General features: G+C 48.8%; 2 protein-coding genes across 2 annotated transcripts; one reads left to right on the top strand and one right to left on the bottom strand.

Annotated features, from left to right (window-relative positions):
- Positions 1 to 362: 362 nt before the first annotated feature.
- Positions 363 to 1670, bottom strand: LOC135823034 (uncharacterized). Its single transcript, XM_065335868.1, has one exon. The coding sequence runs from the start codon at positions 1668 to 1670 to the stop codon at positions 363 to 365; it is 1308 nt and encodes a 435-aa protein (XP_065191940.1).
- A 6712-nt stretch (positions 1671 to 8382) lies between these two features.
- LOC135822472 (MFS-type transporter SLC18B1-like) lies at positions 8383 to 10511 on the top strand. The gene has a single exon (XM_065335245.1). It carries the CDS (start codon positions 8499 to 8501, stop codon positions 10224 to 10226), a length of 1728 nt encoding a protein of 575 aa, XP_065191317.1. The 5' UTR covers positions 8383 to 8498; the 3' UTR covers positions 10227 to 10511.
- The last annotated feature ends 1347 nt before the right edge of the window (positions 10512 to 11858 follow it).

The raw sequence follows: 11858 nt of genomic DNA, 5'->3' as shown, positions 1-11858 counted from the left end.
GGAATGCTGGAGAGCCGTCAGTAGGTCACTTGTGCCCAGTCCACGTCGGAAGCCAAACTGGGACGAGGAGAAGAGTTGATGGGTTTCCAGGTGGTTCACAAGCTGCCGATTGATGATACCTTCCATGATCTTAGAGATGATCGTCAGGAGAGATATAGGCCGGTAGTTCTTCATCATGGATTTGGGTCCTTTCTTGTGCACTGGAACGACACGGGCAATTTTCCATGATTGGGGCTGGACTCCATTTGCAAAACACAGGCGAAACAATCTAGCCAGCGGATGTGCTAGTTCAGCTGCACACTCCTTGAGTACTCGTCCTGGGATCTCATCTGGACCAGTGGATTTTGATGTGTTGAGACGCTTCAGGCACTGTTGGACTTCAGAGACGCGGAAGCGGATGCGCTGCAGGCCCAGAGTGGTAGTACGGGGTGTTGCTGGTAACTCAGCATTGTCGACGTCATTATCCCCAAGCCAAGGCTACATTTTTCAGCAAAGAATCTAGCAAGGCACTCGCTCTTGGCTTTCGATGTACTGTGCTCGTGCCCGTCAGCATCAGTGAGTGTTGGCACGTCTGTAGTCCTACCCAGACCGGCGGCGCGCTTGACATTCCTCCACCAGTCCTTGTCTCTCATGGAACCACTTGTGAGACGCTCTCGGACTGTCTGCTCTTCAGCTTGTTGTGCACGATGTTGGGTTGTAATAGATTGAGTGAAAGTTGTCATGAACGACTGCTTCAGGCATTCGCTGGGCCCCTGGTGACGCCAGGCCTTCCACGCTTTCTCTTTGGCACGTTGAGCCTCAGTGCATTCTGGTGTCCACCAGCTCGGATCGGACGGCCTTGTTTCCAGCATCTTGTGGGGAATAAACTGCAGCATCCCAGACACGATGTGCCTAGGAACAAGGCTGCATGCTTCCTCTGGGTCCTCCGGAAACTCAGCTGTCCAGGCAATGCGACGGTAGTGGGCACGCAGTCTGTTCCAGTCGGCTTGGCCATATCGCCACACACGCCTCCGTGTGCTGGGCTCATTTTCTAGCGGGGCTTGAGGGAGCTCAGCGTGGACAACACAATGGTCTGACCTTCCTATCGGCGGCGAGATACCGGTGGTCACAGTACCAGTGAAGTCAGAGAGCACTAAGTCCAGGGTGTTGAGACCTCGGGTTGGTTCTTGGACATGCTGCATGAGGCTGTGGGCAGCGCTTAGTTCCTCCATGTACTCCCCTGCACGGGTGGTCTTAGAGCTGCCGAGCCAAGCCGTGTTGTGGACATTGAAGTCTCCGACCAGCATGGTGTGGGTGCCGTGTTTTCTGACGCTATCCAGGATGCCATCGAGGTGCTCAAGTGTTGAGATATCAGTGTCTGAGGCGGATCCTGGCCTGTATACAGCACCCAGCACTATCTTACCATGATGGGCAGACTGCACTGTGAGCCAAGTTACTTCGTGAAGAGATGAGTCGTACTGATCTAGATGATGGTACGCCAATGGGCTGCGTATCCAGATTGCTATGCCACCACCATGTTCAGTCCTGTCACGCCGGAGTAGGCCGGAGTACCCTGGGATGGCTGACTCGTGAAGGGAGAATTTCTCTGAGGTGATCTTGGTTTCAGTAACAACAGCGATATCAGCTTTGGAGGATACAAGCGCGTGTTGAAACTCTCCAAATTTGGACATGATTCCACCAGCATTTGTAAGGAGGATTTTCATTGTTGCTTGTTTGCAGTATCTGCGCTGCTGCTTTTGTTGCTACCTGCGCATTGCAGTGGATTGGGCAGGGATGGGGATGTCTCTGGCGTGTCAGTTGGTGGGCAGCCAGGCTGAGCTGACCCTGGTACTGTCTTGTGAGTGTCGGATGTGTGGAAGGTCCACCTCCTGCAATAAAGTGGCCTTGGCCAGAAGTTGGCAGCCAGCAGGATATCCAGGGAGCTGGCATCCACAAACGCTCTTGCAGACATGCAGCCGCTAGCATTGACATGCATGCTACAGGTGTGGAGCACTACTGGTGTGTCGGAGTTGACGGCCCTGCTACGCAAATCAACAAATTCGCGTAACCGGTCTTCAGTTGTCTCCCTGCTGAGGTTACCAACATACACGACAGCTCTCTTCGCTCTGTGGGGCTCATCTGCATTAGTTTCCATGCATCGTCGGAGATGGGCTGCAACACCTTTGTGCTCTTGTTGCGCTTTCGTCTCCGTGGCTGCTGAAAACCGTCATCCGCGTCACTCTCGCTCACGCTGTCCACATTGTGGCCAGGGCTGGCTGCTGGGCGAGCATCATTTTCAGTACGGGGCGCATCGGATGCTGGACCTTGGTTCAGCGCGCTGCTGTAGCTGGTAGATCTACTCGTACTCGCACTCATGCTACACTGCCTGCAGGCTGTGCGGGGGGTCAGTACGGGTACGGTCACGGTTCGTAGTACGTCCTGGCTGGCATGGCTGAGGAGCTTTCGCCGCGGCAATGGCGGATTCTTTGAGAGAAGCTACCTCCTCCTTCAGCTCAGATACTTGTCTGGATAGCTCATCGAACCTATTGTTCAGGCGATCCTCGCGATCGGCGGCCTCGGAGACAAGAGCGGCCAGACTTTTTAGCACTGCCGATACATCCGACTCGATACTAGGCAGGGAGCCCAACATTTTCGTCTCAGATTCAGTCAAGGCTGATACACGAGAGTTAGTTCTCGTGGTAGCTCCGGGCATGGCAAGTTTCCGACACTACTCTACTTCTATTTCTAATCACTGATCTAGTCTACTTCCAGTCCGGCCTGATGCCGGCTGGGCTGCAAAAAAGGAGAGCCCGAAAAACGCGTGCCTCACTTTTCAAAATCCTGTATACCACTGCTATACGATCTGATGATAACCTACTTGTGTGTGAAACTCAGAGTTGAAACACTACGTTCCTCCTCTTCCCGTTGCAAGCGTTTGGTTTACAATAGTGAGTTGCAGGTGGTCCGCTACAGGTGCATGTATGACTGTGTGGAGGGTCACTACACAGGTTCAGAGTGCTTGGCCCCGTCTACATGTACATGTACATGTATATACAAGTACTTCGACGCTGTACTGATGCTGAAAGGGTCTGGACATCTGGCTTACCTGGCTCCATTTGCACATGATCTGCAAATAATTTAATACAAGTAGATCATTCAAATGCTGTTCAATGTAAGGAAACGAAGTCGCCATTGATTTATTTCACATATTGTGCTTTTCATCCATATTCTGGAGATGTGTGATGTACAAGCTCTAATAGAATATATTTAGTATTTCTAATGGGAATTTGGTTTGAATTCCTAGCTTCTCGCTCCACACCGAGCCAGCCGGGGAAAAAACCCTCGCGCCGACGGACGCAGTTGTGAGGGAAAAAACCGGGTGTATATCCCCAAAGGCGATTAGGCATCATGATTCATGTAGGCATGGCAAGCACATCACGGCAAAACGTGATAAAAGAGCAATGATAATATGCACAGAAATGAAGGGTGGAAGGGTAGGGACACTGGTGAGACTAAAAACTAACAGAGGAAGTCAGGAATAGAAGCGACAATAAAGAACACACATATGCCATATTTGCAACTTAAAATGTTTCGCGAGAAATCATTTCTCGCCTATCTCGCTGCGCTCGGCCGGCGAGAAATGCACCTCTTTATTTTTTACTTGATTATTTTCTTGCATAAAATGAAAGCCTCTTGTACGGTAAAATAACACAATGAATGCAATGCTCGAAAATGTAATGAAAACAAATACTGGTACTAAGTGGTAATACACAATAGAAGCTGTGATGGTGAAACTCGATATATTACACGAGAACTGGGCAATAAACGCAAAATCGTTTTCTTTCTTTTTGTGTTGCGTTCTAATCCTTCATGATTGAACATAGGATTGTATTCTGTACTTAACATATGCTTCAGAAATGCACTAATTACAATGTTATCGATCCGTGAAAAATCACTGAAAAACACTCAGCTTCACGCTCTGTCTGGGCCAAGGTAACTGGTGTTCTTAGAGTGGGGACCCGATCGCCCAGAGCGGAAATTCAGAGTTGTAATCATTTTAAAATGTCCTCTGCTTCTACTGTATGTATGTATGTACAAAGTGTCTGAAGTCCTTGCTGCAAATAGTGCTAAATACTCTAACAAGGGCGGACCGTACTACACAAGGCAGAACAACAGAGACCAAAAAACCTCATCAGACGGTCTTTTGCTCTGCCTTGTGTATGCGTACATGTACATACATGTACATGTATGTGCTCCACTTCTTCGTTCGCTGGGTGACTCTGCTTACGCAATTTGATCCACAATGTAAATGTAGAATACTGCACGAACAATAAGACTCTTCCGGCTCTGGAGACTGCTCAATGGTCATGCCAGAACAAAGCTGCATGACTGTACGTGTATCTTCGTGCCGGACACGTGATGTTCTCTGATAATTCTGTGTGTAAAATGTAGAATAATGTATCAAGACTACATGCAACCAAATATTCTGAGTACATGTACATTCTAAAACATCGCTTGTGCTTTGTAATCTGCAGCCTGAAGGTGGATGGCTAAGCTGGGCACCCTGTAAAACGACAACAGTAGGTTGGGCTTCCGGTTTGTAAAATAGAAAGAACACGAAAGTTTCCATACATAACACCACCGTGACTTCTGAGAGCCGGTGCGCTACGTGACAAGCCTCATCCAATCCTGAACGATCACGTAGGTCTATGTCGTACTAGTACTCGTCTGCACATGGTTACTACTGATTGGTCAGGCATATGTACCAATGTGGACGAAAGAATTCATCATTAAGTTCAACTTACTTGCCTCAGCCACTTGGCTTTTCTTGCGGGCAGCTTTGTTCGCGATTCTTCCTGTGCGGATAAGCCGATTCTTCCTGTGCGGATAAGCGATTCTTGCTGTGCGGATAAGCGCTCGGAACGTGCAAAAGGTTCTTACCTGCCAAAGCGATTATTCTTGTCGATTTCATTGGCTATCGCAGAACAAACGGGCAATTCTTGTAGTCCTAGTGCTAGACGCCTTGAATGATGTGGCCTGCAAGTTCAGGTAGTGGTAGTCAGTGTTCGCGATCAATGTTCTCCTCCAAGAAAATAATGCAACTGGTATATTTGTATGCACTTTGCCTAGACTCACTTGCAAACAAGGCTACCAGTAGTACTACGAACTACACAAGTGAAGAATTTCTCAGCATTGTGTGCAGTTATCCGTATAGAAAGTCGCCCAGCAAAGACGACAAATGCAGCCGCAAAGATCTCTCCGAGCTTGTGTTCTGCGCTACACAGCAGAAGGTACAACTCGAAGCTAAATGGTGCGTAAGCAGTGACAAAGCGGGCACCGTGAAAACTATCTACTGTCTTTCAGGGCTCATGTACTTTGCTAGACTGTACATAACCTTCTATCAGGAGAACGGCAATCAACCAGTCGTATTTCCACCATGTACTGCCAGGGAAATCATGCAGCTATCCGTGGAAGCCGTTCAGAACTGCCGTCTCAGCGTGCCACAACATGTGCCGAACAGCACACGGACATGTGACAACGGGTTTTCCAGTGGTGGGTTCTTCAGCACAAAGTCTGGTGATCTAGCCCAGCTAATCATTGCCAAGACAGTTGTTACACTTGTATCCAGACCGGGTCAGCGTTTCTTGGACCTCCAAGCTTCAAGCAACCCAATACCATGTTGGCAGCCAGATTTACAGCAGGCAGTTGAGCTGTATGAGGGGCCAGGGCGCTGGGATGTGGATGATCCCTGCATTGACGTCCTGGTTGGTGTAGCACGAAAAGTGCTCAAATCAAGTTTCAACAGTGCACTACGCCAGTTCAACACAGCATTCAAACCGAAATCAAAAAGCTCTAAAACCTGGCTTCTTCTGGAGTTTCTTAACACGTATGCACAGGCTTCAGCTACCAAGTTCTTCAAATCCAAACTGCATTTTCGGACTTGTGAGTTTCGCGAAGTGGCAAGAGAGCGGCGCTCCAGGACCAACGCCCGCACGACAGTATCCTGCAGAAATCTGCGGGGAAGGAGAAGCGATGTCTTCAGCAATTTGCTGACGCTGATTCGCCTGGTGCTCATGTACGAAATTCGACACTACAAGCACGCCATGCGCACTGCTATTTTCGTATCCATGCTGGATGTGGCCATTCCCTGTGCTTTGCAGCTCGCTCTCTAGTGCCTTATAGCCTGCTGTGGACTGAGTTTATCTTAAGCTTCTCACAAACAATGTGCCCACTGAACCCATTACACTGTGGATCATAAGTCTACGCACCATTGTCGTGTTTTTAAACAGCACATAATCATTACGTGAGTGATGTTTCATACAGTACAATTACGTCATGCACATTAAGATGTGCATGACGTAATTGTACTGTATGTCTGGTAAAACATCATTATCCCCGCCACAAGCCCTAGCTCACACAGCAATGGCACAACCAAGTCGTCTCCCCGCTGTATCATCTGGTCTTCCTCTTGGTTCTGTCTTCCCATCACGTTCTCTGCTGGACTGTGCACTTCAGAATTAAAGGGGAAGTTAAGGCAAAAATCAAAATTTCACCAGTTGTAGCCTTCGGGGTGCTGAGTCGAATGGTCGTAGTACGAGAAAGCTGAGACGCTCCCTTCCTACTTGAATCCCAATCGAACTCGCGCACTTCCACCGCAACTGGGTGACTGCGCCCTACTAGATGGGGATTTGTGTGCAAAATGTCACTAAAAGCCCCATTTCGTTCTTATAAAAGCACGGATGACCGCGATTGGCCCATATGTTGTAGTCTTTTGGACGCTGAGTCGACTGGTTTTGGTCCGAAAAGGCTGCGATGCAGCGTTCCTCCTTTATTCCCAATCGAACATAGTTGAACAAGCGGTCACGTGCTCCTCCTGGGTGCCCAAATCACCTGGTCATACTCATAGCGCCAGCAGGCGACAACTTCCACACCAAGGTTCAACTCGAGTGACAGGACTGCACCCAAAAAAGGTCAAACAGGCTAGCAAGTTGTACCCTGCAGGCACGGTGACCACTGACCAGGTGACTGGTGTACGGAGGAGCACGTGACCGATTGTTCAACCATGTTCGATTGGGAGTAAGGGAGGAACGCTGCATCGCAGCCTTTTCGTACCAAAACCAATCGACTCAGCGTCCAAAACATATGGCCCATATTATGGGCCAATCGCGGTCATCCATGCTTTTATAAGATCGAAATGGCGCTTTTAGTTTTAGTGACATTTTGCATAAAAAATCCCCATCTACATGTACATTGTAGTGGGGTGTAGCGTCTCTCTGACATCACTACCTACATTATACGTAACGTGTAGCACTACACATGACCTTTTAGGTACCACGCACTGCATGTTTGCACACCCACGTTATACTTTCACATTCTGCATATGCAGATGATGAAGACAATTCGAACGCGCCCTTATTCATACAGTCGACTCCATGAACTCGCATATAGCAAATTTCGTGATATAGCCAACTGTTGTTCATGTTCCTGTTTGAACCTGTACAAAATTGACCCTCTACAGCGAACAGCTTTCGTTTATAACGAACCAAATCGTGTATGTTCACATGTAAACGAAGTGCATTCATACTGCATTCATACTGTCATGGACCATGTAGTGTAGCGGACATGGAAATCCAGTCGATTGACCGGGGCCGGCGCCCTCAGCGCGTTCAGAACGCTGCGTGCAGTGCACTAGTCTTGCTGATTATGATCATACGACCAGCGCGCTGCAGCGCATAAATGCATACGTATTATCGCATAAATGCATACGTATTATCCACGGCTGCATGGCCAGCGCCCTGGGGCCACTAGACGTGCGACCGGATTTCCATGTCCACGACAGTACAGTCAACTTCGCTTATAACGACACTCTGCGGGGCATCAAAAAGGTGTCCTTATTCGCGAAGTGTCGTTATACTGTACCCGGAGTCATTATGGGATTGTATTACAGTGGGATGGGACTTTGCTCTGGGCATGGAAATTCTGTCGTTATTCGCGAATTGTCGTTATATCCGCAGACGTTATTAGCGAAGTTGACTGTAGTACGGTGTGAGTGCATTTCTGTTATAACGAACTTTGGCTATAAAGAACTCCTGCACAATGGTGTTCGTTATAGTCGACTGTAGATCTACATGGCACTTGCGCGGCTGACTATCCTCTTCAACACAGAACTGTGTCACCAGGTAAAAACTCGCCATGTGCTAGCATGTAGATCTACCAGTACAATGACTACTAGTAGATCTACTGTATACAGTCTAGAGTAGATGTTTGACGACTCCCTCTCTATCAACTCTACTCTAGTGTACTCTCACTACTGCCGGTATGCACGCTGTTCACTAAAACTGCGCGTACAACAGTGTCTCACTCAGTCCTCTTTTGCCTGAGTCACAGTGAGTGACAAAGAAGGGCTACTGACTGTGTAGGCTGTGCAGTACTTCTGAAGCAAAGTAAAGCTGCGCCAAGTGTGTCGCAGTACAGACCAGTACAGACCCGTGCATACCAGGTGTTCACTAGATCATGCAATGGAGGATAGAGAGAATGAGCCCATCGTTCCGCCGTTGTGGAGTAGCCTGGCTCTTTACCGTAATTGCCGGATTACTCCCGCGCGGAGCTCAAACCCGAATTCACGCGCTGGTGCACAGAGCAGTGCTACTGCTGGCACCAATATGCTTCCGGCAGGCGACCGGAGAAAGCGTGAAGGCAGAGATGTAGAACACGTGGCGGCGGAAGATAGAACTAGAACGAACTCGCAGGCGGAAAAGCGGACTACCGCTGCTGGTGAGCACGGGACCAACTCCAGCCAGGCCCAAGCCCAAGGTGCACAAACCAACATAGTATTGTCAAAGCGGAAGAAAGCATTGCTGGGTGCGTGTGTTATCGCCAATATCGCCTCTGTGGCCTTGTGCATGGCCATCCTGCTCCCGTTCTTGACTGAGGAAGTCCTGAAAATTTTCCCCACTCGAGGAATTGGCCGTCACCTCGTGGTGGGAGTTGTATTTGCCGTAACACCCGTCGTGGAGGCTATAGTTGCTCCCCTAGTGGCAGCTGATCTGCAATATGTAGGAGCAAAGAATGTTCTAGTTTTAAGCTCACTCATGGTGAGTGGGGCGTTGCTTCTGTTTGGATTCATCAACAAGATAAAGTCATGGAGTGCATTTATCACGTTAGCAATATCCATACGCATTGTGCAGGGCATTGGGAGCGGCGCAAACTTCACATCGGCATATGCCCTGTTTGTGACGACGTTTCCAGAATCAAGCGGACAGGTGAATGGCGTTATACGCGGCCTGAACGGATTTGGTTACATGGCCGGTCCAGCACTTGGTGGATTTTTGTACGATGTCGGTGGATTTGGCCTACCTTTCTTCATAATGGCCTCCTTTCTTGTCACAACAAGTTTTGTAAATATGATCCTGCTCATTGCGAATGGAAAGGATGGGCCTGCTACAACTGGCCAAACACAGCAACCGGAGAAGAACGCAGTAACGTTCAAAGCCATCCTCAGTTTCCCATGGGTGTGGATGAGTCTGATGGTCCTGGCACTGGCCGTCGCAATGGGTGGAGTGTTGGAGTCAACCATATCTCAGTACATGAAGGACTCGTTTGGAACGTCATCGACTCAAGGTGGGCTTGCCATTATGGTGTATGCTGCCGGGTATGCCAGCGCATCGTTTTTGAGCGGCTACACGCTTGAGAGGTGGATAGGTCCACGGCGTATGTGCCTGTATGGACTTACGCTTTCCGTAATTTCCTTTCTACTGTACGGCCCCGCATCGATATTACCACTCAAACCGTCTCTTGCATTGGTATTCATCTCCACCGTGCCTACTGCGATTTCGGGAGCAGCGATGCTGACTGCAGTGCCCGAAGATATGCTGCGCACATTGGGTCACGATGGTGTGGGCGAAGTGGCGGACGTGAGTGCCTACATCGGTGCCATCAACCAGGTGGGCTTGTCGCTCTTCTACATGCCTGGCGTCCTGCTCGGCCCCGTACTTTCTGCCTCCATAGGATTGCGCAAGCTCTCCACTATCGCGGCCGCAGCCTACCTCTCACTTACACTCGTCTACCTTGTCGGATACTTAAGGAAGTGCAGGTCCGAGAAGCGGCAGCAGGAACTGGCAACCCACCACAGCAATTCTCATGACTGTGTTACTGGCGCAGGCGAACAGGCAGAAACCATTCCACTTGTCACAGCTAACAGTACACCCATCTCCAATAACATAGCAGAAAGTGACACGTCAAATTGAAGCTCTAGACAAGTTCTTTGACACTCAGACAGCTGAGAGAAGTATTTTGAACGTCCATACCCCATAGTACTCAGTCGTCGGTGTTTGGACAGATCACAGAAGAAATCACCCAATCTATTGTCCTATGCGATCACCTACAGCATCTCCATTTCGTGTGATCCAAATAATCTATTTTCCATTTATCAAAATGCTTCTGAGAAATTATCGTTATCCTTCTTTCTCATAATGCGTTAGGGTTTCAAGCTGTGCATCACAACTCCAGCGAAGTAGTAATCTTACGAATTTGGTTCCACTTGGATCATACTTGCGTATGGGTGGACAGATGCTTGTGGCGCTTTGCCCCAATGAATGCATGGGTACGGGGGGGGGGGGGGGATTGGTTGGTTGGATATGAACATGCCTGAAGTCGATTCGTGCCAAGGATAAATGTAAATCATTTGAACCAAACAAATCTTCATAAGAAGAAAGGAGGACCAAAGAGCTACAAGTTATAATAATTATCCACTTAACACCACCAGTTACTTTACAATCAGCTCATGTGATAGCATAGCACGACACTGACCAACGGTACTGACGTTCTACACCTAACTGGCAATCAGCTCTAGGATGTCTTGGACCTTCCCCTCCTTATGTTAATAAAAATGCTCTCCAGGCCAAACCATCACTAGGGATACAAACTTACAGATGCTTTGTTTCCAGCGCGACAAACACCTCCTAGGGCTTCACGAGGTGTTTGTCCCGCTGGAAACGAAGCGTCTCTGCGAGTTTGTGTCCCTGGTGATGATTTGGCCTGGAGAGCAGTATATAAGTGGTGCTTTTCAGGCTCAATCTTCCTTTGCCTACTCAAGCTCAACTGATGAGGGGTGAATTCCCCGAAACACTGTGTATTGAGCAGGGAGCGGTGCTTTCTTGCCGGTTTGCCGAGTGGAAGGTGTGACGTGCTCCTCGTGTGCTCCGGATGGCAGTCGTGAGTCAGTGAAGTGTCAAATTTGGCAAGAAGCGTGTGTTCCTCGTTAGAACAACCAACTTCGTGTTCATTCAGCTCCAAAGAAAATATCATTGGGCACTTTCGATTACACTGTTACACAATTCTGGAACTGGGTTTTGTAATTCTCGAATGACCAAAATGTACGAATTCCGGCCATGTAAACGAACGGCTGGAATTCACAACGCATTTAATTCATGGCATATCACAAACAAAATTGGTCGTAAAAAGATATCACGTACACCCTCGCGCACACGCGTCGACCCAGCTTCGCGTACCGGTCCATCCCGGCGAAGGCTCCATGTCGGCAACAATATTGGGCTTTGATAAAGCTGAACGCGTGTGCAAAAGGATCACCCAAAATGATCTGGTCTAATAATCAGCTCCCAGCGGAAACTCAACTGCGGCAATTAGCTTTTCCGGAAGACAAAAGTAGCAACTACATGCAGTTGTAGCCCTGCTTTCGCACCACACCGGCCCGGGAGGCTCTTCCTTGACTTGAGTCATGCATGACCAGACCGGTAACACACCGAGTGTGCAATTCTGGCACCAGAATTAGAGAAATTCCGTCCTCTCTTCAGAATTGACGGAATTGGATAAAATCAATTCTAACGACGGAATTTGTGTAATCGAACTGTGCATCAACA

Source organism: Sycon ciliatum, chromosome 8, assembly GCF_964019385.1.
Source record: "Sycon ciliatum chromosome 8, ocSycCili1.1, whole genome shotgun sequence".
Classification (NCBI taxonomy): domain Eukaryota; kingdom Metazoa; phylum Porifera; class Calcarea; order Leucosolenida; family Sycettidae; genus Sycon; species Sycon ciliatum.
Note: the sequence above shows the minus strand (reverse complement) of the source record. Positions and strands in the feature narration are given on the sequence as shown.

Coding starts and splice junctions, on each gene's coding strand:
- LOC135823034 (XM_065335868.1), bottom strand. CDS start 1,670: ATGTCCAAATTTGGAGAGTTTCAACACGCGCTTGTATCCTCCAAAGCT.
- LOC135822472 (XM_065335245.1), top strand. CDS start 8,499: ATGGAGGATAGAGAGAATGAGCCCATCGTTCCGCCGTTGTGGAGTAGC.